We start from the raw sequence: 22,401 nt of genomic DNA on the forward strand, positions 1-22,401 counted from the left end.
GTGAAGCTGGACAGTTGTCAAGGCTCCAAATGCCTCCTCTTAAATCAATACATTCCCTTTCCAGTCATCCTCCTGTGAAGCAGCAGATGCTAGAAGAGAAAGCCCATTGCATAAGGTGCTTAAATTCCCAGTGACAGCTCTAAGCAAAGCATGTAAAGATGCTCTTAAGAACATCTTGTGCCTGCTAGTTGTTATTTTGCATGGTTTTTCTGGTGCCCAGTGATGAAGGTACTGAAAAATTGTTGTATTACTAAATTCCTGGAGATTTTATGGGCATTCTGGAAAGCCTCTCACTAGAAATTTCCAGCTTGCATTAAGCTGTGAGCATAAACAGGCCATGGTTTCACCTAACATCACCCTCTTCACTGTTCCACCTTGCAGCAGAGGGTGGAGAGGAGCTGACAGGCTCAGGGCATTCTGTCCAGCTCGCTCTTGGGGGACAGGAGACCTGTTGTCACTACTCTTCTGTGGCAGACAGGTGTAGCAGTTGCAGATCTCTCAGGCTGACCTCAAGCCATGAAGGGTTCACAGTGCCCAAGGCTGCAAGGGGCACAGGGATCCCTTGGCAGGGAAGGGGAGCCCTGGCAGTGGTAGAGACTATTTTCCAAGAGCTGTTTACACTGGGGAGGGACCTTCAGCTGGAACACAGTGAAGGAATTTTAGCTCAAGGAAACCTGCAGGACAGAGTTAATTTGCATGCACACAATTAGCACATCCAGGATCTCTGCTATCTGGCGGTCCAGCCAGAGCTCCTGCTGCCAGACCCATGGAAATCCCCAACAAATAGCCACAGTCCTCCTGGCCTGTTCATGCAGATATGGTGACAGAAAAAGATGAGAGGATACAGCTGTGGAAACCTGATAGGCTTAGGCAGATCTGCCTCTTCTATCCCCCATCCAAAGGATGCACTCACAGAAATGCCTCACAACTCCTCCAACAGTGGATCTGCTACGAGCTGGAGCACACTGTGCAAACAGAACCCTCTGCCACGGGCTCGCAGCAGCAACCCCAGGCCAGTGGCTCACCCTCAACAGGGGCATTTCACAGGGGCAGCACGAGGCTCTTGGCAGACAATTCCTGCTCAAGGCCTGAGCCCTTCCTGCTCTGCTCCTGGTGGGCCCAGCACTGCCCCTGCCTTGCTCAGCTCTGCAGGTCTTTGGCATCAATGCCGACTGCAGATGGGCTTCACAGGCAGGCAGGAGGTATCACAGAAAAGGGTACACACTGGGACTCAAATCCATTCCCAAAAGGAACAGCCACAAAGCAACCCCAACCACAGCCCTGCTCCACCTGCTCCCAGGCACAGCCCTGCTCATGGCCAGCAAACGCCGGGGCAGGATATGCCCCTCCCTGTGCATCACAGTTACCCACTCTAAAAACAGCTTTCCAAGCTTGACTGACTGGCACCCCTGCTCCACAGCCAGAGAGCTGGCCCAGACATGCTTCAGAAGATGATAAGAAGATGACTCTGTTCTTAAGATACTTTTTAAGACAGTGACAAGTTACATGTGGGAACAAACACAATAGTTATGTTTCTGTGAAGCACATTGATAAAGGCAGAGAAAACTGCTTTCTGTGCTGAAGAAAATAAGCCAACAGAATTTTTTTTAGTCTCTTCTATTTGGCAGACATGCTCCAAGCTCAGAATCCAGTAAATAGCTCTGCAAGAGACTTCTTCCATCAGCCTAAGAATGGGGACAGTGCTCTGTTCTCATCCTCCTTCCCTCCCACTCCCCTCCCAATTCCTGACTCTAACTCCCAAGGCAAGCAGGACAATCCAGATCAATGTATTTTTCCAGGACCATTTTCAGAGCAACTTTTACCCACTCGAGATGACTTCATAGCAGAAACATGCCTTCTGTCTGTAAGGTTCCTTGTCCTGTCTTTTCTAGGTCTCAGTTCAAGTACCTCTTTGCTCACTTTCAATACACCATATTTAACCATTTATACATCATTTTTGGTATTAAACTACACGTACAATCAGTCTCTAGAATTAATCAACCTCTAGAACTAATCAGTTTCTAGAACTCCTAAGAAAATCAAGGACTCCAGCATTTCCTAGAAAAATACTTAAATAGCAAGTTACAGCACAGCATTAGCCCAGCTCCAAAGCAGAGCCTGCTACCACTTTCTATGATAAAAATCTGTCTGGCAGCTGATTAGAGGAACAATAACAAAGCCACAGAAATAGCGCAGGTTGGGGTGGGGGTTCCAAGTTTCCTTACCCCTCAGAACTGTACATTCCCAGAGAGCAAAGAGGGTCCCAGCCCAGAGGCTGGCACTGCCCACCTACCTGCAGGCCCGCGAGGTCGGCACAGCCCAGCCCTCGCACTCGGCGCAGCGTCACCGGCTCGCTGCTGTCTGCGCTCTCGGCAGCTTTAGCTGTTGCCCAACGCCATAAACAGTGCATTGTTATTGCTATAATCTCTTCCAGAACTAAAGGATTTTACAAGCAGTCATTATTCTTGTTTTAAATATAGGTTTTTCAAAGAAATAAAGGAGCCCAACAATTATAATCACCAGAGCTTTCGAGCTTCACAATGTCTAGAGCAAGTCACTGAGCAAAAATAGTCTTCACTCAGGAGTAGAGTCAGCAGATATTCTAAATTGGAGCTGCTGCTCTATTTCTGACAGGAGAGCCTGGGAGCTTCTGTGCTTCCCTGCATGGCAGCTTTATTTGGGAGAGGACTGGGGGGAGCGAGGGGAGGGGAGACAGAGAAACAGAGCATTGTTCCTCTCACCGCTGAGCTAAAGAACTCCTGCAATTAGGCTGCTTTTCAACAGTGTTATGTCACAGATTAGCACAGTCTTGAAAATACTCTCTCCAGTAGCACTAGAAACACAAAGGGAATCAGAACCATTTAAAAAAGCAAAAACCCCATGAACTCAGGCCTTTCTCCTGATTTGTCTCTGACAAGCAGCAGGCACAGAGAGCCCTCCACTGCACCTCCCCCTGTGGCAGACATGCTGTTCTGCTCAGCTCTCAGAGGTGCCCAGGGCAGGGCTCTGTGGCAGCTCTTCTGAGACTCCACAGGTACTTGGCAACCTCTCCAACTAGCTTCAGAGCCTAGAAGGCACAAGAAGAGAGCGCAATGTGCCACACGAACACACTGGGACACTTGTGCAGTTTTCCTTCTCTCTGCACCTTTTTTTGGAAGCCTTAAGAAGGAAAGCCAGCATGGCTATTTCCATTTTCCAGTGAGCTAACAGTATCTGAGGGATGGGAAGCTGTTTCCAGTGTACCTTGTATACCGGGCACAGAGCCAAGACCACTCAAGGGTCCCCATTTTCACGGCGTGACCTGCTCAGCCCTGTCTGCAAAGGCTCCCCACCAGTCCTGCCACAGGCAGTGTGCACAAAGTGGGAAAACACTCTAGATTTTGTAATAACTAACCTATTAAAGCTCCTTCTGTCAGTGATTTCCATTTTGAAAGCTTTCAGCTGAAATGCAGTTCAACATGCTGTATGAAATCTAAACAACTGCAGGAATGATCCCATGATACCTGAGACATTTCTGAAAGGTAACTCATCCCAGACAGCTCTCTGCACTGTGCCAATGTCAGTGTCAAACATCAACAGTGGCTGCATTGCTATTTTCTGAGCAGTGAAATAACAGGACCAAAAAAAAAAAATCACTGCAAAAGCAGAGCACTTAGTTTATTAACCCAGCTATTTCCACTCCCCCCAGCTCACAGCCTGTTCCAGCATGCCTACTCAGAAATTATTTTAATGACCCACGGGGTGTTGCAGTTCTGCTGTCCAGCTAATACAAGTGCAGCTGCATGAAATGGATGCAGAACCCTTAAAAAATAACCATACATCTGGAACCCCAGAGGAATTTCAGTGCTTTGTACACTTCTTACAGTTCTGTCCAGAGAACAGAAGGAACAGAGCTGATTTAATTGGACACTGCTTGGGAGGGGGCAGCAAGAGAGCACGAATCAAAATAATAAAGAGCTGGAAAATTCTTTCTGCCTTAGACCAAACCCGAATTTGTTCACCCCTTTTAGTGACCACACATACAGAAGGGCAGTCTCAACCCTCCCTGCTCCCTGAATTAACAGGATGTGGCAGATTTGAACTGTCCACCTCCCTCCCCCCTTTTCTTCACCTCTTCCCTACCCCCTGTTCTGTAGGCATCACAAAGGATTTATAAAAGAGCTACAAAGACATTCTTTTAGACTCAGGCAATTCCAGTAACCTTAGAAACCAATACTAGCTGGGAGCCTGGCAGTTTGGCCAGAGCAACAGGCTGCTTTTGTCCTCTCATTGTCACTGCTGCACCTTTGGCTGTGCCACCCAAAATCTCGCTGGGCTGGAAGGCAACACCAGCATCACACTCAGAATGAACAGCAGGAAATAAAAAGAATAACTTGGTCCTGAAGCCATCCTGTTTCACCAGAGACAACTTAGTAACATCAGAACCAAGCTGGAATAACTTCCATGGAAATTTGTGGAATTTTTCACCCAGGCAGATTCCTGCTGAGGTCCAAGAAAAATTTTGGTTGTTTAATGATCAAAGGAAACTGAATGAGAACATTGTGGTATGGCCTGCAGAGGCAAAAATGGAAAAAAAAACCAGAAAAAGCCTTTTCTGCCTTGTTTAGCTGTCAGTGGACTGAGCTCTACCTGTGTGTGTGTGTGAGATTGCAACAATGGTCCTGTTTTGGGTAATGCTGGACACAGAACACAGTGCAGCACAGCACTGTGAATATCTAGAAGGTACTAAGTGATTAAGTTCTGCCGTGGCTCTCGGACCCAGCAGGCAGCTGGGAAGGTACTGAAGGGACAGGCGGGTTGTGTGTGAGGGCTGTCTCCCCTCCTTACCTGCACCACCTCCTTCCTCACGTTGACGATGTCCAGCCAGTCGTTGAAGCGGGGGTAGCTGTTGAGCTCGGCGGTGCGGTCGCTCAGGGGCACGCTCAGCTTGCACTGCCGCTGCCGGTGGATGTAGTCAATCAGCTTCACCTGCAGCAGCCAGAAAGTAAACTGTGAGGTTCCTTGGGCTGTGCTGACCCTTCCCAGGCTGTGTTTGTACACAGGGCATGCTGGTTTGTGAGCGGGGCTCTCTCATGACATAGAAGTGACATCCTCCTGTGAGCTCTCAGGGAAATCCATGCAGTGCATTTCCCCTCACACGGAGCATCTTTGCTCTTCAGCATTTCAGCAGAAAGTAGGACCTTGCAGGGCCCTTCCCTGTAGGACTCTGCTTTAAACCTCCATCAACAGCAGTTCTGTGCAGAGGCTGGGTGTCATGCCAACACATGAAAGGGATCCAAACTACATGAACCAATAATTACAGTCAGTTTGCAGGCACTGCACACGTACACACAGCCTCATCTGGGATGATGTGGGCACCACTAGTCCAGCCTGCAGGACTGCTGCCTGCTCATCTGTTCGTCCTGTACGTTTGTTGAATCCTCCTACATCTGGTCTGCATTTGGGCTATAAGGTTACTGAGGCAGGAATAGCCAAAGTACCCAAAGACTCTGAGGCCTGTTATCTGATGGGCATTTCTATTACAAAATCAACATTAAAAGCAGCTAACTTAAGAGAACAAAAATTCAGGCAGTTGGACTAGATGATCACTTTGCATTTTCTATTCTATTCTAAAGTTTTATTCCGAAGCTTTTATCACCTGACCATCTCATGGCAAATGCACTACACAAAATTCTTTACTTTAGGCACAGAAGAATAAAACAGCAAAAAGGAGTATTATTAATGTCTTATGTTTGCTTATCAAAAAGAAAACACTCTCCCAAGATTGCTCACTGTGACACACATTCCCATGGGGCAGGCTTAAGCTTCAAAACCTTCCTAACAAAACAATGCCTCAAAGCAAGTTAGTTGATCCATGATTTATAAACCAAAACATGTTCTTAGTCAACAAATTTTAGCATCTGGGACCAGATCAGACTGAAAATGTAAAGGAAAAAACAAACACGGATTCTTTGACCATTATAATGTGTCTCCTCTTACAGTTCAAGTGCTTTCCTATGAAGTTAGTTGAGGTTAGTATGTTTTATGAGCAATCGATTCCTTACAACTAGCAGGTATAACAAGTTTGTCTCTGCCCACACACTGAATTCTGACAGCAGTGCCATGCTGTTTGAGATTTATCAAAAAGTGTGTAAATATCGAAGTTATTCCAACTCCTGCAATGCCCAGAGCAATGCAAAGCACTGCCATTCCCAGGAGAGGCAATCCAAGACTGCCATGTCCTAGAAACTCAGCCATCCCTCTGCATTCACACTCTGACCACCCTGCTGAAACCAGAGGAGCCTTTTCACCACAACTGCCCAACACTGCTTTGGAGCACCAGAGCTACAAGGAACTGGAAGTCCCAATCACTTGTTCTCAGTACCTCTTTTTATATAAAGGGGCTGACAGCACTTCCTTTTTTTCCTCCCTTTGTCTGCTTCCTCTGGCCAGACCCACACTGCAGAGCAGGGCAGGGCTGGCCTCGGGAGGGACTGGCCCTGGGCTCAGCAGTGCCTGGGCCCCAGTGGCTGCCGTGCTGCTGCTCTGTGCCAGCTGTGTGTGCCATGTGCTGGGCACTGTGTGATGGGCACACACTGCTGCTGGCTGTGCTGCTGGCTGTGCCGGGATCCAAACCTGCTCCTGGCTGCCCTCTGTCCACACCGGCCCCTCGTCTGTGCCCTGCCCCGAGTTCCCCTGGCTCTGGAGCACGGGAGCTCGGATCCTCCAGGCAGCCCCTGGCACACACGTGTCACCGGCTGCCTCAGTCCTGACCTTCTGCTTTCTCACTGTCACACATCCTTTCCCACGACAGCTGGTCCACAGAGCGCTCCTGTTCACACCCATGGCAGAAAGGAGCTTGGAGATGCTGTTCCAAGTATTTTCCTGCTCAGGGCTTGGTTTAAGTTTTCTTTCTTCTCAGGGTGCTTTTCCCCTCTATGGACACTGACACTGGGCAGGCTGGGATGAGTAGATGGGCAAGGGCCCTTCAGGAAAGACAGAAAGAAGAGGCTGCAGGAAGTTTGTCGACTCAACAGCCCCCAGCATGCCAAAAATCAGCCTACACAAATGAAAAACAGCTTCCCAACTGTGCAATAGCTATGTCATGGAAAAGAGAAGGAAGACAGAAATCACCCAAGCCTTGTCTTTTTCCAGAGGCCACTCGAGGGAAGGGTCAGTGACGATATGTGTTCTGATACACAAACTGCAACCACAACACCCAGCCCCAGGCAAACCACCCAGCGCGTGTTTGTGAGCCCAACATGGAATTCCCAGGGCACTGCTGGATGTTCTTGCTGCTGCCCCTGGCTCACCTCACCCATCCCCATTCCCTGGGCATGCCTCAGGGTTGCAGAGCACCTAGGGACAGAGGTAAGATTGCATAGTGATTTTGGAACTGGTACAGCCAGCCCTGATGGGCCTGTGTGTAAAGCAGCAGCTCGGCTCTGCAGTCTGACTGTAATCTGTTATTTTAGTGTAGGATCTCCCATCAGGAAAGATTTATTTTTCCTGGAAGAAGGATGAGCTATCAGCATACTCTGTAAAGCCAGAGCTCCACACTTAGTTTTATGGAACACTAATTACAGGCAAATGCCCTAAAAGTAGCACATGATCCAGAATAAAGCAGGGAACTGCAGGCAATGAAGGTGTCTGATTCTGTTCCAAAAAGCACAGTGTAAGGCAAGAAGGGCTTAGCATCTATTTATAAATGAAAAATCACAAAGTATGTAAAAGAAACGATACAGAAAGTGCGTGCCTCACGTTATCCAATTCCAGCGTGCAGCGTCACGAGGACAGCACGCTGCTCGAGGCAGGATACTGCTGAGGTACAGCCACTGCTTTTGCACTCCTCGCAGCAGTTCTCCTGGCCAACTTCAGTGTAACACCAGAAGCATCACATGAGTAAGAGAATGGAGCTGGGCTGCACTCCTGGCTCTGCCACTGACCCGATCTGTCCGATCAGGAGCAAATGCACTCATCCCTCCCCTTCTCCCTGCCCATAGCTCTGCCTGCCCATCCTGCAGGAACTCCCTGGAGCAGGTGCTGGCTTCAGCTGTTTTGGTACTGCTTAAAAAAAATACTGCTTCAAGAACTTCTCCTTCCCAAGTGCCATCCATAGCATAAACTCCTAAAGGACACTGCTGGCAGGGACTCTGTGCAGCATGGATTTCGATGTCAAACTTTGCTTCTTTGTTGGGATAAAACAAATTCTCCAAAATTGACAAACAGTCTGGCAGCACAGGTCTAAGTGTCTCAGAGGGCCAAGGCTGGTTTTTCCTGGATAACTCCTTCGCATTTACTCCTCAAGTCCAATTCTGTTTTCCCCTAGTCCCATAAATAGTGTATTTGCATTCTCTTCCCAGCCTACATGCACCACGCTTCTCCCCTAGGATGAATTTCATTTTGTTGTTTCCTGCCCAGACTTTTAACTAAACTACATGGTTTGGCTTTAATAGCTGAACTGTTGCAAAACCCTTTTCTGAGAATATAATAAAAATTCTGGGTTCAGTGACGCACATAAAAACCCACAACCAAGCACACAGGTCTCCAACCACAAACTAGACCGAGAGATAAAGCCAATAGTAGCTACTCACTGCCTGCTTGCTAAATGGCACGTCCTACTCATCACAAATGGCAAACCCCACACCAGAAGCAACAATACTCCAACTGCCTTGAACCCACAGAGATGGGAAAGGACAAGAACAGAGACAGGATACAGAGCAGCTGGAGGAAATCACTGATTCCAGGGCAGAGCCCTGCTGCTCTGCCTGGTGCAGCTGATGGCCAGGACACCAGTTCTCATTGCTCTGAGAAGGGCACATGCTGCCAGCTGCTCCTTACAGCACCTTTAAAAGATCCCTTTACAGCACAGATGAGAAGCAGGTCCAAGAAGTTTAGGAGAAAACTGCCAAGATTGTACTTTTTTATTTATTTCTACAAAATAAACAGCAGATCTCTTGAGATGCAAGTCTGCCCATATCCATGACCTCACGCCAACAGTTGGGACTTTAGAGGACAATAAACAAAAAGCAAATGCCCACAAGTTTTTGAGCTGCACTACTGCAGACAAGGCACAGGAAAGCATCTGTAAAACCAGATCACTGACATCAGGGTGCAGAGTTCAGCAGATACTACAAGGAAGAGCTGAAAGAATTCTGTAGTCAAACTGCAGTGCAAGTATTTCTGACCTCTGGTTAACTGATCAGGAATCACATTCTAACTTCATTTGTCAGAGATTGTTAATAGTTACAGTGTCTAAGCAGAGAAATCAAGTTTCATGCATTTGGGGGTCAACTCTCCCCCAGCTTCTTGTCAATTATGTTTTATTCATGTTTAGAAAAGTGGCATCTTGTTCCAGAGTCACTAAAAGGCATTAAACCAATTGCAGCTTCTGCACTTAGTCAAAATCCAGTCTGAATTCAATGCACTTTATTCAAATAAACAGGGGAAAAGGAGCAAAGGCTAGAAGAGCCTGCATTTTTTTGAAGCCTTCTGTGGCTTAGTCTCATGCTTTTAATCTACATATCTTGAAATACCCTATAAATGCAGCAAAAATAATCTTTTTCAATTCACAAAAAAAAAAAAAAAAAAGGAAAAGAAAAGAAAAAAAAGAAAAAAGGAAGAAAAAAAGAAGGAAAAAAAAGAGAGAAACCAAGGTACAGAATGATAATTATAAATTAAACAACTTGGGGACAGGCAGAGGAACTCTACTATACCAAAGTGCTAGCCAAGATTTCGTCAGAATATCAACAGTTGGAGACCAAGTTTGGTTCAATCATACATTTCACAACCAAATGCCATGTTTTCACACTTCCACAAAACTTATAATCTGCTCAGTGAAGCCTGCAACTTTTCTTGTTGACTTGAAACATATGCAATGTTTAGAAGAGGAGTTTTGCAATACCCAAAGCAAACAACTGTCATGATTTAATCAACAAATCAAGCACATGGTCAAAAGCAGATCCTATTGCTCCTGTGCCCAGAGATGAAATCTCAGGGAGCCTGGCAGCATTGGAGGAGACAATAAATATGAGCTTACACCGAAACTGCCAAGGCTACAACCATATCCTGCCCTGCAATTTACCCAGCTGGTGGCTGAGGCTTTAACAGGATCATATCAATGTATGGCCCAGCTCTTGCATGTGGCTAAGAGAAATGCAAATCATCTATCTTGCCTCAGACAGGAATTAATCAGGAAGGAACTCCTCTACTAACCTCCTGCCAAGAACCAGCCCAGAGGGCAGGGAGCACTCTCTGAAGCACCCCAGCAGCTCCTGGTGCTGCAGGACACTGCACTGGCCACATGAGGACCAAAGCCTGAGGGAGGTTCTGCATTTCTGCCTCCTGAAACAGAAGACAAAACTTCTGAACTGGAGTTTACCTGCACGGGCCACTGGGGAAAGTCAGATGAGTCATCTGAAGGCATCCAGTGAAAGTGGATTCACTTCACAGCTTCAGCTGACTCTTATCTATTTTCCCCAGTGCCATTATATACACAAACCCAATGTCAGACAAAAAAAACCTCCTAGGCCACCTGAGCACTGAACAGAACACAAAAATGTCAGAATTGGGCTTGCTAAATTTGTCTCTGAACTCATGCTTGGCAACCATGTGAGAAATTGATAAAGATCTCACCAGCCATTGGGAGAGCAGCAGCATGTGAGGATACTTCAGGGCACTTTCTCAAAGTCATCCAGTTTAAAGTGAAAAAAGCGTGCAGCGGGGTTGATCCATGCAAGGGAAAGACCCAGGATGTCACTGTTATACAGCACAGAGAGCTGGGGCAGAGCCTGGGCCCTGGAGAGCTCAGAAAGGCCCTGTGCAGGTGCCCACACAAGGAACCAACCCCTCCCCGTGCGAGGCACCCACCGTGGCCACTCCAAATACAGGGTCAGTGCCTGCTCTGCCTCAGGGTCCATCTCAGAAACAGCCTCAAAAGCAACCCTGCCCTTGTGGGCTTTGGAGAAAGGCGTACAACAGAGCTAACAAATCCCTCAGATCCCGCAGCGACTGGGTGGGAATGCCAAACTGGTGGAAATAGCAAACACCAAAGTGGTGGAAGTGCTGGCTGGGTTCTCCAGCTGGGACTGAAATGGAGCGATGCTGAGCATGTCCTGAGCAGAACCTTCCTGGAAAGCAGGAATCAAGGCAATCTCAGGTGTGATCAGAGTGCTGTTGAGCCTGAACACTGCTCTGGGGCCAGAGGAGTCTCCAAGGAATACAGCAGGACAAGTGCCCGACTGGAGGGGACCAGAATAAGGCCGAGGAATCATTGCACAGAAATAGTGCCGAGGTTTTCCCGGTGCCAGGAGCAGGTGGGTGGGGGATCACAGGACACAGGACAGGATCTAGGCTCAGCTCTGCCCGGGATCTGCAGGCACAGGACAGGCCTCTCCGTGCTGTGCAGCCAACCACACAAACCAGTTCTGCTCCAGTGTGAGGGTCTGCAGGGCCCTTCAGCTGACAACAACCCAACCGTGTCTGCAGCTCTGCCCCACAGAGCACTGAGCTGCTCCTTTGTGAATTCAAGCTCTCAGCAGCTGACTCATCTGAATGCCCCCGGCTATCTGGATTGTTATCAACATCTGATCACAGCATCACCGAGCACCAACTGCAGCCTCAGAAATTCTCATTTCCCGCTGTGTTCAGAGAACTCGATCCTTGTGCCTGTAGGTATAAAGATACCTGACAACAGTGTGAAGTGTTCCCTTTCCAGCATAGGGAGAATTGAATCACAGCCTGGTTTTGACTGGTTTAGAACCAAATCTGCTTGGTTAAACTGAGAGAGTGGGTCTGTACCCTTTTCACATGACATATGCTCAATTTGCAGTGAAATCTGATCCAAACCTGTTCATAGAACACTTCGTTCAGCCACACAGAAAACCATCCTTCCCATCTGTGCTTCCATTAGGAACAGTAACATAATGCAGGATTCAGCTGGAGAGTCTCACAGTCTCACAAACTTCCAAACTACCTTGAGATCAGCATGAAACTCAATCACCTCTTTCCAAGGCAAACACAGGATCTTCACAGGAGCAAAATTCACAACCCAAAGGAAGAAGAAGAAAAGCAACACATTTCATTTCAAGGAATTATTTGTATCCTAAAAAATTAGGTCACTCCGTTTGTCACCCACATGGCTATGCCCACAAAATCAACAGAACTGAAGCTACTAAAAGATGATATTGTGACCTGTATTTTCACCAGCCATGCATGGTAAAATAGGTATTAGACAAAATGTTGCAGAGAAATATCTGGCAGCAAAGTCATTTGCTTATTTGAGGTTTTTTTTACTTATCTGAGAAAAGGGGCTCACTTAAACATCAGACTCTGACCTGCAGCCTGTGGAATTCACATTCTCTACTTGAACCCAGCTGACTCATTCAGCAAGAAGCATGGCAGTGAGCAGGACACCTGTCCAGAATGTGAGGCCTGGTTTCTGGTTTTTGCTGTGCTGAAACAGTAGCCAGAGTTTTGCTCTCTTGGGTGCCCTGCTGCTCCTGCAGGACCCGGCTGTGCTGCTGAGGGACTTTGGCCTTGCTTGTAACAGAAAAGGAAATTGTTTCTCAATGCATTGCTAAACAAACCCTGCAAAACAGGACCCAGCACAAGGCAGCAGGAAAGCATGCAGGCAAGGTGTGCTGGCGGGGGAGAAGCCTTAGGAGAAGCTGGTAAATACAAGCACAGAGAGGCAGAGGGGTCGGGAGAGATGGAACACCAGATGGATGGATTTTCCTTTGAACCCTCAGTCATGCCTGAGGCTGACACAATAGCCACTGCCCAAACACTACAGTATGTTATTTCTGCTTTGTCAGATGATGCAGACAGCATCATTTCTGGGTCACTTGGAGGCCACATACCACTCCTTTTCTTATCCCCTCCTCTCTTTTTCACAATCCCAGCTACTGAGGCTATAAACACTCAGTTGAGGCCTTCCCAGTTAAGAGTGGGAAGATGAAACTGCACAATCAAGTAGTTCCCTGAGCCTCATAACATGACTCTCTTCAAAGATTTCATCCCAGCGAGGCATCCGAGCCTAATGCAGCTACAGGAACAGTCCTCTGCTTAAAGATCAGAGACTTCACACCCACTGAACACTGAAAATTAAAGCCCTCCCCCTTCCTTTGCAACGCAAGGACACACAAGTGTAACAGAATGACTGAGAGCATTCTGCAAGACTAAGAATTGTACTTGCCATTTGCTGAGCACAGCCTTGCTGCTGCCACATCAGATCTGCAGCTCTGCTCCTCTCAGCTCACAGCTCTCCAGCACCCAGGGAGCTTCTTCACCTCAGCCACGCTTCATCAGGCTTGGCTGTGTTTCCATATAGAGCACAGCAACCTCCTCTTGCCCCAAGCCTCTCCTGAAGGATATTGTTACTCCAAACTGCCCTACAGACCTGTTCACATTTCCCATCCCTCCTGGAGTTGGTGCATGGCCATTGAGCAGGCCGATGGATTTACCCTGCTGTGAAGAATACCACTCAGGCACTTAAAATGCCTTTAAAGAGAATATCCTCCATAGTTTTTACGATGGCACTAATCATTCTCACACATCTTTGAAAGAACTCTCAGGTATATTCGACTGATGGTGCAGGAAGTGGAAATAAAGACACCAACAAGCAGTGCATGTGTAAACTTAGAGCCTAAATAAAGGACAGTTTACAGCAGACAACATAAAGCCAGACACTTCCTTCAGCAAGGTCAGGAAGAGAATGACTAATTGTAGGTCCCCTGCACTTCCCCTTCCTCATTGCAAGCCTCATTCTGCCAGGTCCTGAGCACCCTGAGCTTTCACAGGCAGTGAGCTCCACGGGGAACACCTTGGATGAGGCCTGAACACTCCCCAGGACAGAACTGAGAGGTCTCCGAAGGAACCAAGCTCCTTCGATGGAGCATTTTACTGCCCAGGATGCTGTCCCTAATCCCAAAGGGTTTTTCCCATTTTTCTTCCCCTTGCCTTCCCAACCATCTCCCTTTTGTCTTACACATTTCTACTTCTGTAGCCTCAATAAAATACAAGCACAAACCTCCAGTCTCTACCATTCCCTCACGTACTGGCTGGGAAATGAGACAGATTAGCAGCTTGTTCTCAGGCGTATTAGCAGACCAAGGGAAGGAAACAAAACACAACAAAATCAAATCCTCTGCTTGTTTGACTCAATTATTCCAGCACTTCAAGAGTTCCACCTTCCCCTCCTCCCCGGCACACACAGTTCCCCAGACTGCTGCTGGGCCGGGCTTTGGGGAAGAGGTTAACGCAGAAAAGTGTTAAATCTCTGTGGGAGCAGGTTGCAGCTCTTGGAGCTGAAGACGTTCTGTCTCTGCACCCTGGGAAATCTCAGCTAAGAAACTGTATTCTCTGAAATGCTCCCAATTATTGGGTTTCTGCTAGAAAGAATTGAGCTATTTTGGCAAGGACTGGGGTCACATTTCTCTTTTCACAGACACTGAGTGAGAAAGCTGCCATGGCTCACTGCTCACATTTTGTTTTTCCTAAAATCTCCTTGGGGCTCTCTCTTACTGGTTCACATTTGCCCATAGCAACCATGTGGGGTTTCTATCATTAATTAAATACAAATACAGGATTTAGAGTGCAGGCAACCTGAACCCAGATTCCCACCCCAAAAAAGATTTTTTCTTGTGACTGACTTTCACCTAAACCATGTTGTGCTCACTTAGAAAGCAGAGGAAAGTACAGCTGCTGACCCAGTAATAGTTGTATGAGGAAAAATACAGAGGGGACTGGTAAGCAGCAATTGGCCATACACCAGACAGTTCTGCAACAGCTTGGCATCATACAGCAACCTGGAAAGATTTTAATCAACACTTGAAAAAAGAGCACAAATACAAAGATAACAAGCTCCAAGCTCAGCATCTTTCAGGCAGGTACAATATCCATTACTTTTGTGAATTTCCACAGAAACTTCACACAGCACATTTGTCTCTGTACCTAAGCAGAACAGGAGGTTCGGGTTGGTTTTCCTTGGTTTTGTTCATTTAAGAGAACTGAATTGTGACAGTTGGCTAAAACCAAGTTTCTCATTTCAAAGCATTCTATGGAAGCAAATTAAAGTGGTCAAAACATATTCTTCTAATAAAAATCTACATTAAATGTACAATGGAAGGAAATGTGCCAGTTCAGGTTCAGAGTTCAAGCATTTTGCTTGTGTGTCCAAAAAGTATTTTATGCAGAATTTGTGAAAAATCTGAGCCTGACTTTTTTGCTCCAGTTGGGGATTAGAAAAAGGCCTTTAGAGCAGCAAAGTTCTCACATTTGCCACCGCTTCCACAATTCAGAAAAAATCCCAGGGCATCAGCCTGTAAGAAACATTTCTAAAGAGTGATTTATACACTTGCTTGCTTTCATTCCACTTCTCTTTTTGCTTTTCATGCTCTACAGGCTCTTTAGGAAATACTCTGCAGAACACTTCTTCATCAGCCCTTTGCATTCCTTGTGCTGGGTTACATCCCTTTTGTCTTAAAGTATCTCCTCTGATTATGTGCTGGAGAGAAGCTGAGCAGTCTCTGGGTTCAGGGTTTCAGCTGCCCCAGCTCAGACCAGAGGAGGGACTCACTGTGCTGAGCCACAGCAACCAGAAACACACAAAACCCTAACTGCTGAGGAGAAAAGAAAAAGCCATTGTAACAGCCTGTGTGCTATTCTGTCATGGAAATACTCCCCTCCTAAAGAGCAAGGGAAACACAAAGGGATTCTATGTTGTACTTCTCTGCCTGCCAGCGGACAGCTCTGAGTGCTGGATACAAATTCATGCCACAAGAGTTGAGATTTTTCACTGCAGCCAGGCAGCTCTGCATCGTTACACAAAGATCACTCATGGGTTTGTCCGACTCCTTTTGCTTACAGTATTTCACCTTGATCTCTCCAAAAGGAAGATGGGTAAGTTTGGCATTACTGAAAACCCTGGATTCTGAGGATGCTGTAGAAAGCTGCAATGCCACACCTGTACAGCGGAAGACTCTAAATGCCATTGCTACTCTACGACACCTCCTGCCAGGTGTGATGTAAAACACTACTGGGAGTAATTCTTTCTAACACTCCTCCAGAGTAACAAGGCCAGAAACACAGCAAAGGCCTATAAATGGCTAAGGGATCCAGCAGTGCTGCAGACAGCTGCTTACCTGTCTCACAGGCAAAAAGTCAGTGCCCACACTCAGCGTTCCTAATATCTGGCTTGCTTGAAAATAGAGCACGTGAGCTATCCTTCCACAGCTCAGCTGCTCTGAGGATTTCCACAGATGCAAAACTTACACTGCTCAGCCATCATGAGATGAGCAAACAAAATAGCAGGATTCCCTAAGCATTAGCAGTCTTACTTTAGAACCAGCTTCTGAATCCAAAAATGTCTTAAACAAAAAGAAGGAAAACAACCTTTCTACCTCCATCCTTCCTTCATAGATAGTTTTATTTCTCTTTTGTGTTTTGGCAAAGGAAATTTATAAATTCAACTAGACCGTTTACAGTATAATCTTGAAAGTGCAAATAATCAGCAGCAGATTATTATTAGCTTTCCAGCCGTGATCTCATTCAAAGAACACTGAAGTTATCTGAAACCTCCAGATGCCCTGATTTCCCTGAATGCAGGACGACGTCCTGCCTGCGCTGCCTGTTTCCCCAGCAGTACAGCTCAGCCCTGTGCTGGGCTGGGTTACAAACACAGGCATTTGGGAGCTCAACACAAGCAGTCTGGCTGCTCAGGCTGCCCCTCAGGCTCTGGAGCCCATTTCCATGGCCTGCCTGCAAAGCCCCTGCATGTCCAGTCTTGCCTCTTCAGCACAGCCACTGCCAATCATTTTCTTCAGCTGAAAAGAGAAAGGGAGAGGACTGAGCACAGTCACCCAGAAATAGGAAGCTGTAGCATTACTCACTACCTTGAGGACTTGCCTGCTCTTCCTTTTCAATTACTCAGCAGATGTTCTTAAATCAGTTACTCAGTTTCTACGTGCACCTGCCAAACCCCAATTTCGCAGGACATGCATCCACCCACTGAACTCAGCGAGGCATGTCCTGCTCCCCTCCTGCAGCGAGGAGGAACCTGGCATTTGGAGCGAGCCTCGCTGCCTCCAACTGCAGAGCCACTGCCCACTCATTCCTCAGCGCAGCCTGGAGTCTCTAAGGGAGGGTTCCCAACGACGCTACTGCTGAGCTGCTGCTGAGGGCTGCCACAAGAAAAAAGGGCAAATCTACCCCCATGAAGGAAAATGCTATTTCCAAAAAAAGCCACAGTTCTTAAAAATTCCAGCTTGCCACATACACTACAGTCCCCTGTGCCAAGGCTCCATGTTCTGTTCTCATGATGAGACTCAGAAAGGGGAGTTTGCTTCAAGCATTAATACAGAGGTGGGGGCTTCTGTCTTGTCTGGGGTTTTTTTTGGCTTCTTGCAGTGAAAACAAGAGTAGGGACATGGCTGAAAAAAACATGCATTAAAAAAAAGTCAACTGTAGGAAATTGCTTAACTGGAATGTGGCAACTTGCCACATTCCCTCTTTTAAAACAGCAAAACAGCTTTATTTTAACAAGCTGCTATGAGATTGTATTTTGGGATTGTCAGGAAGAACAAAATACACTAAACTCCACTCTGTTCAAAATGCTTTGAACCTGTAACACAAGATTTCAAGAGGGAAAAAGAAAAGCTTTGGTATGTTCTGCCATGTAGTGGATCAAAGATTTTCAGTTTGCTCACCATTTTTGAGGATGCTCCCAGAGTACTGTGTACAGGCACTGAGGCACGAAATATAGGACTGTGAAACAGAAGACGGTGTTTGCAGAAAGGTTTTATTTATGGCCTTTTCCCTGATTTTGCTTTAAAATTACTGACATGAGCTCTGTGTTCTACTCTGCTCTAAAGCTGCTGGTCAGTTGCTGGGTGTCTCTGGCTGTTCAGTGAGGTTTTGTGCTTGACTAGTTCTTCCTTCCTACTCCCCTGCTACTCTGCAGGGCCACGGGCAGAGCGAGTGAGGCAACAGGAAAAGCAAGAGTGTAGGAGTCACCTCTGCAGAGACAGAGCAGGACGTGACCTCTGTTCCCTAAAGAGGGCACAAATGGTCATATCCTCATATCCAAGCTGGTGTCTCTCTAAAGGAAAGGCTATAGCAAGGACCAAAGTGAAGCTGTTAATCTTGAGTTAGAAACTAAATTTAATTATATCAGTGGTGCTTTGTAGGAGGAACTTAATTATTAACTGCAAAGAAGTCAGATTATTGCCCATTTTGATGGATTCTTGCTAAACTAAGTTCAAACACTCTAGTACTTGATGGAGCTTCGACTCTGCTAAACTTTGATCTTACGAAGTGCTGGTGCTGCTTCTATCTGAAAGCATCCAGCTCCTGCAGCCTTGGAGCTCTGCTCAGGTACGACAGAGTGTCTGGAAACCTGTGTGACCTGTTTGTCCAGCCCAGAGGTTCCCCTTCCCCACTGCCTGTGCTGACCTACTGCACTCTGAATTTAACAGCCTCTGACCTCAGTTTGCTCCATGAGCTGCCTGAGCCCCGTTTCCCAGGGCGGCACAGATTCCAGCTGGAATGGGCAATGAGACCCAGCCACCACAAGTTAGGCTCATCTCCAAGTACAGATACTGAGCTATGCAAGGTGTCTTTTCAGCCTCAAATCTTAACAGAAAGCTGTATTAGCATGCAGCAAAGTACAGCTGAGGGAGGCTTTACTGCTACTAAAGGTGCTCCCACCCTGGCTGTAGTTACACACAGGTTGCTGCTGTTGGGTCTGTACAAACACCAGGCATGGTTCCCCAACACTACAAGTTCTCTGAGGGTAATGATTCACCTAGTTCAGCCCCTTTCATCTCCAGCCTCTCTAACAGACCGCAACAACTTCTGAAAGTGCCTGCCACCAAAGCTATCCTAGATCCTGTCTATGAAGGGCTTCTGTAGGATCCTAGATAATGAGAAAAAAGGCATTGCACTTAAGATGACCAGCTCAAAAGACAAAAACAGGGAGTTTCCACTGCTGCTTTAGAGCTTAGTCCTCCATGTATATCTCTTCCCACTGAAAAGGACCTTACTTAGTCCAGTATGGATGAGTGCTGAACCAGCTTCTTGCAGTACTTCAGCTCCCGCTTGCTCTTCCTGTTTAGCAGAAACCCTTGTGTATGAAGCTAAGTAAAACTGACCTAGAGGTTGTTTATGCTTTCAAAGGGTATATGTTCTGTGCTGGAAATGAGTACCTCGATCTAGCCTGAGTCCCTACTACAATAATAACTGGAAGTGAACTCTGGACCATCGGTTCCCAGCCATTCTGGGTTAGATCACATAGCACAAGGAATATCCCACCCTGGGGGAGGGGAAGGCTCTCAGTGACACGGAGCAGCACCTTCTGCTGCAAAGACTCTCCCAGCAGCTGCCCAAGGCTTGGGACCAGGGATGAGCCATATGGAACCAACAAACAGCAATGGCAGGCAGAGAGAGGAAAACACTTGTGGGTTCCACAGCAGCTGAGAGGGACCACTATAAAGCCAACTACTGTACAGTGTCACTTGAACTTGAACCTTGAGACTCGAAGGTAACCTGTCAGCTGTGTGTGTGCTCCAGATATCCAACCCAGATAAGCAATGCTAAGGCTCCCTTTGTCTCCCAGCCAGGCCATCTGCAACAGCAATGTGACAGTTACAGTGCAATAAAGGTGCAGTTAATTCCCTTCTTATCCCAACTTCCACAATGTCCCTCCCAAACACTAAATAAAATCAGGACCAGAAGCACTTTCTCTGAAATGTGTCTGCCCTTGCTACTTGCCAAGAGAAGTTAGAAAAGCCTCTCATGATTAGGCCGACTGCTTTCAGTTCCTCTCAGTGAGACTGTAAGGTACTCAGCTTTCACTTGCCAACATTAAAAACTCCCTCCTTGTCTTTGGTCGTTCTGGAGAATGAGGAAGGATCAAAGCATGGGTTGAGGTAGGCATGGGGAACTGCAGAATACACAACTTCTCACCCCACTGTCCCTTCTGAAGAGCCTGTGAAGCATGCTGACACATCCAGGACTTCAACACAATTAAATTGTAAATTAGTCTTGTCCTTCACAAAAGGCTCATGACACACAATGATCTCCAACGAGATACAGTGACCTGCTAAATTCTCTATCGTCTCTTGGGGGGTTTCCAGGACCTCCCTGAACATCATTCCCTAAAGTCAAACAACTGCACTTACCCACTGAAAGAACACATGGGTTGGGCTTGGTAGGGGCGCTTTCCTACGTACAGTTCTTGATTGCCAGCTGTACTAGTAGTTCACTCTCAGCCCCAGGAAAAGGTTCAAGCACTTCAAAATTCAGAGAAAGAGCTTAAGAGTAATTGGACTTTAAAGTATTCCTGTAATCATTTCGGTGGCACAGAGATAGGTGTGAGCAAATTAAATCTTTATACCAACAGTAAGTATTATTTAGGCCATGGTTAGCAGCACTTGCATGTTATGGATGAGACCATCGTATAATACATTTCTTGCCACATACATGGCTCAAAAGGGAGAAGAACATTTAAGTGTTGGTTCTGAATGCTACGAGGGAGCTGAACAGTTATTGCTGTAAACTTCCAGGTATACTTGGACGGATGGCAGCCTCATGCTGGGGCTCTCTCACGCAGAATGGGAGCTGAACTGGCAAAAGAGCAATGTGGCTGAAACACGCATTCAACAAGATTAAAAAAGAAAGGTTATCTTATAACTGTAGAATTTCTACCAACATAAGGGTCAGGTGAAATAAGGCAGAAAAAGAATCCTTCTGTATTCTAAAAATATCCACTTTCTCAGCTGGTTATTCTTTGCTATATGAGTGTTGTTTTTTACTCCCCTGCTCATTCAAAACACACTAACATCAGACCAAGTCTGAAGACAGTACAACAGTACTTGTGTTTAAATAGCTGGAGCTTCAAGCGAGGGTCAAGGCCATGCTGTTCAAGGTATTCAACCTTGAAAGGCACTTATAAAAGAACTGAGCCAGCAGAGACGAGAGCTAAATTCAGCTCTTACCCTAGTTTTAAACTGCTTCAACTCCCTTGTTTTCAGTACAGTCACATTCAATTGCTACTCCTGTAAAGGAAAGTGGGCTCACATAACCCGACATTCATCTGATGTCAACTGGACAACCCCAAGGAATATAAGTGGGGTCCTCAGTCAAAGCCAGCTCTACTCTTTGCTACAGATGTCACTTACATGATACCTTTAGCAGATCAAGTGATATGGCTGTAAATAATTCACCAGCAACCCCATAACACTTGATTAAAACCTACTGAAAGAAGATCTAATTGAATTGTCTTTTAAAGAACAGACATGATATGACGACTGTGTGAAGGGCAGATGGCAAGCAGAAGCTCATTGGAACATGGGAAAATAATTTCGAGGAAGGTACCTTCATCTGCACTGAGTTGTGGTGATCTCCACCTGGCTGCTCTGGAGGTTACTCCCTCATCCTGCCTTTGGGCACTGCAGGCACAGCAAGAGCGCTGGCTGTCTTCACAGGCAGCATTTGGGCACCTCATGTCTTAAGTGAAGAGGTTAGAAGGTGGTTGCTGTGTGTTCTAGTGCTGAGCAGCAGCCAGCAGGTAGGGGAGTCCTGGGACTTCCAGGCTGGGAATACTGAAAAGTAATTAAATGCGATTCTGGTGCAGCTACCTGAGACCAAAGCTGTGCCGTGGTACCCACCCCGACCTCCCAGAAGCTCTGCTCTGTTTGCAGTCATACTGGGACTGGGCAGGGGGAAGTTGTTCGACTATTTCAGCACCTCAGAAATTAGCACTGCCAAACTCGACCCTCTCCTTGGCAGGTCCCACAACTGCTGCCATGCAGGTTAACTCGCAAAGTGCCCTTCCCAGAATGCCTGTCCTTTCAGGGCAGGAAGGTCACGTGCTGTAGGAAGTCTTATCCTCAGACAGCTTGGCAAGGGCCTGCACAGCAGCACAGGAACCACACCACGCTCTCCCTGCAAACAGGTGGCACCAGGACATCTTAGAGGAAAACCTCTCAAAATTATTTTTCCCAAAGAAATGAGTGTTTCTTACTGATAAATTTCAAAATCCCTCATGCATCAGGGTAGCTCTCCAACCTTCCCATGTTCTCTCTCCCAGAGTTTGAGGTTAGATAACTCTCAAAGCCACAGCTACTTGCATGAAGAGGCTGAAGGCTCAGCACTTAGAAGAACTCTAAAGAATTCTAGCAATGCAGAGACTTGCAGAGCTCACTGATGCTGTTCCCACACCACTGAGGCTCTGTCAGGGAAGCTGACAGACCATGCTCCTAACCCACCCTGTAAAATACAGCCTGAATGTGGAGACTTTATTCTTTGCAGTATAAAGGGGCCATGCCTGCGATGGCAGAGACCTCACACCAGGCTCCTCGTGTCAGGAATACAGGAAGACCAAAAGGGCTGAGCCAGCCTATTTATGTAGAGGGTCCACAAGGA

General features: G+C 46.8%; 1 protein-coding gene across 5 annotated transcripts in view; it reads right to left on the bottom strand.

Moving 5' to 3' along the window:
• KSR1 (kinase suppressor of ras 1) overlaps positions 1–22,401 on the bottom strand; it is a 50,311-nt gene that overhangs the window by 18,281 nt on the left and 9,629 nt on the right. For 4 of the 5 annotated variants that reach the window (XR_007207759.1, XM_048325004.1, XM_048325003.1 and 1 more), the window contains exon 2: positions 4,828–4,968. Coding sequence is in view for 4 of the 5 variants with exons in the window: in XM_048325004.1 (XP_048180961.1) it covers positions 4,828–4,968 (141 nt within the window). In the remaining variant the exon portion in view is untranslated. Of the gene's footprint in view, positions 1–2,293; positions 2,652–4,827; positions 4,969–22,401 lie in introns of those variants that run through there. The other variant, XM_048325006.1, reaches the window with a different exon arrangement.

This window comes from Corvus hawaiiensis, chromosome 20 (genome assembly GCF_020740725.1).
Source record: "Corvus hawaiiensis isolate bCorHaw1 chromosome 20, bCorHaw1.pri.cur, whole genome shotgun sequence".
NCBI classification, from domain to species: domain Eukaryota; kingdom Metazoa; phylum Chordata; class Aves; order Passeriformes; family Corvidae; genus Corvus; species Corvus hawaiiensis.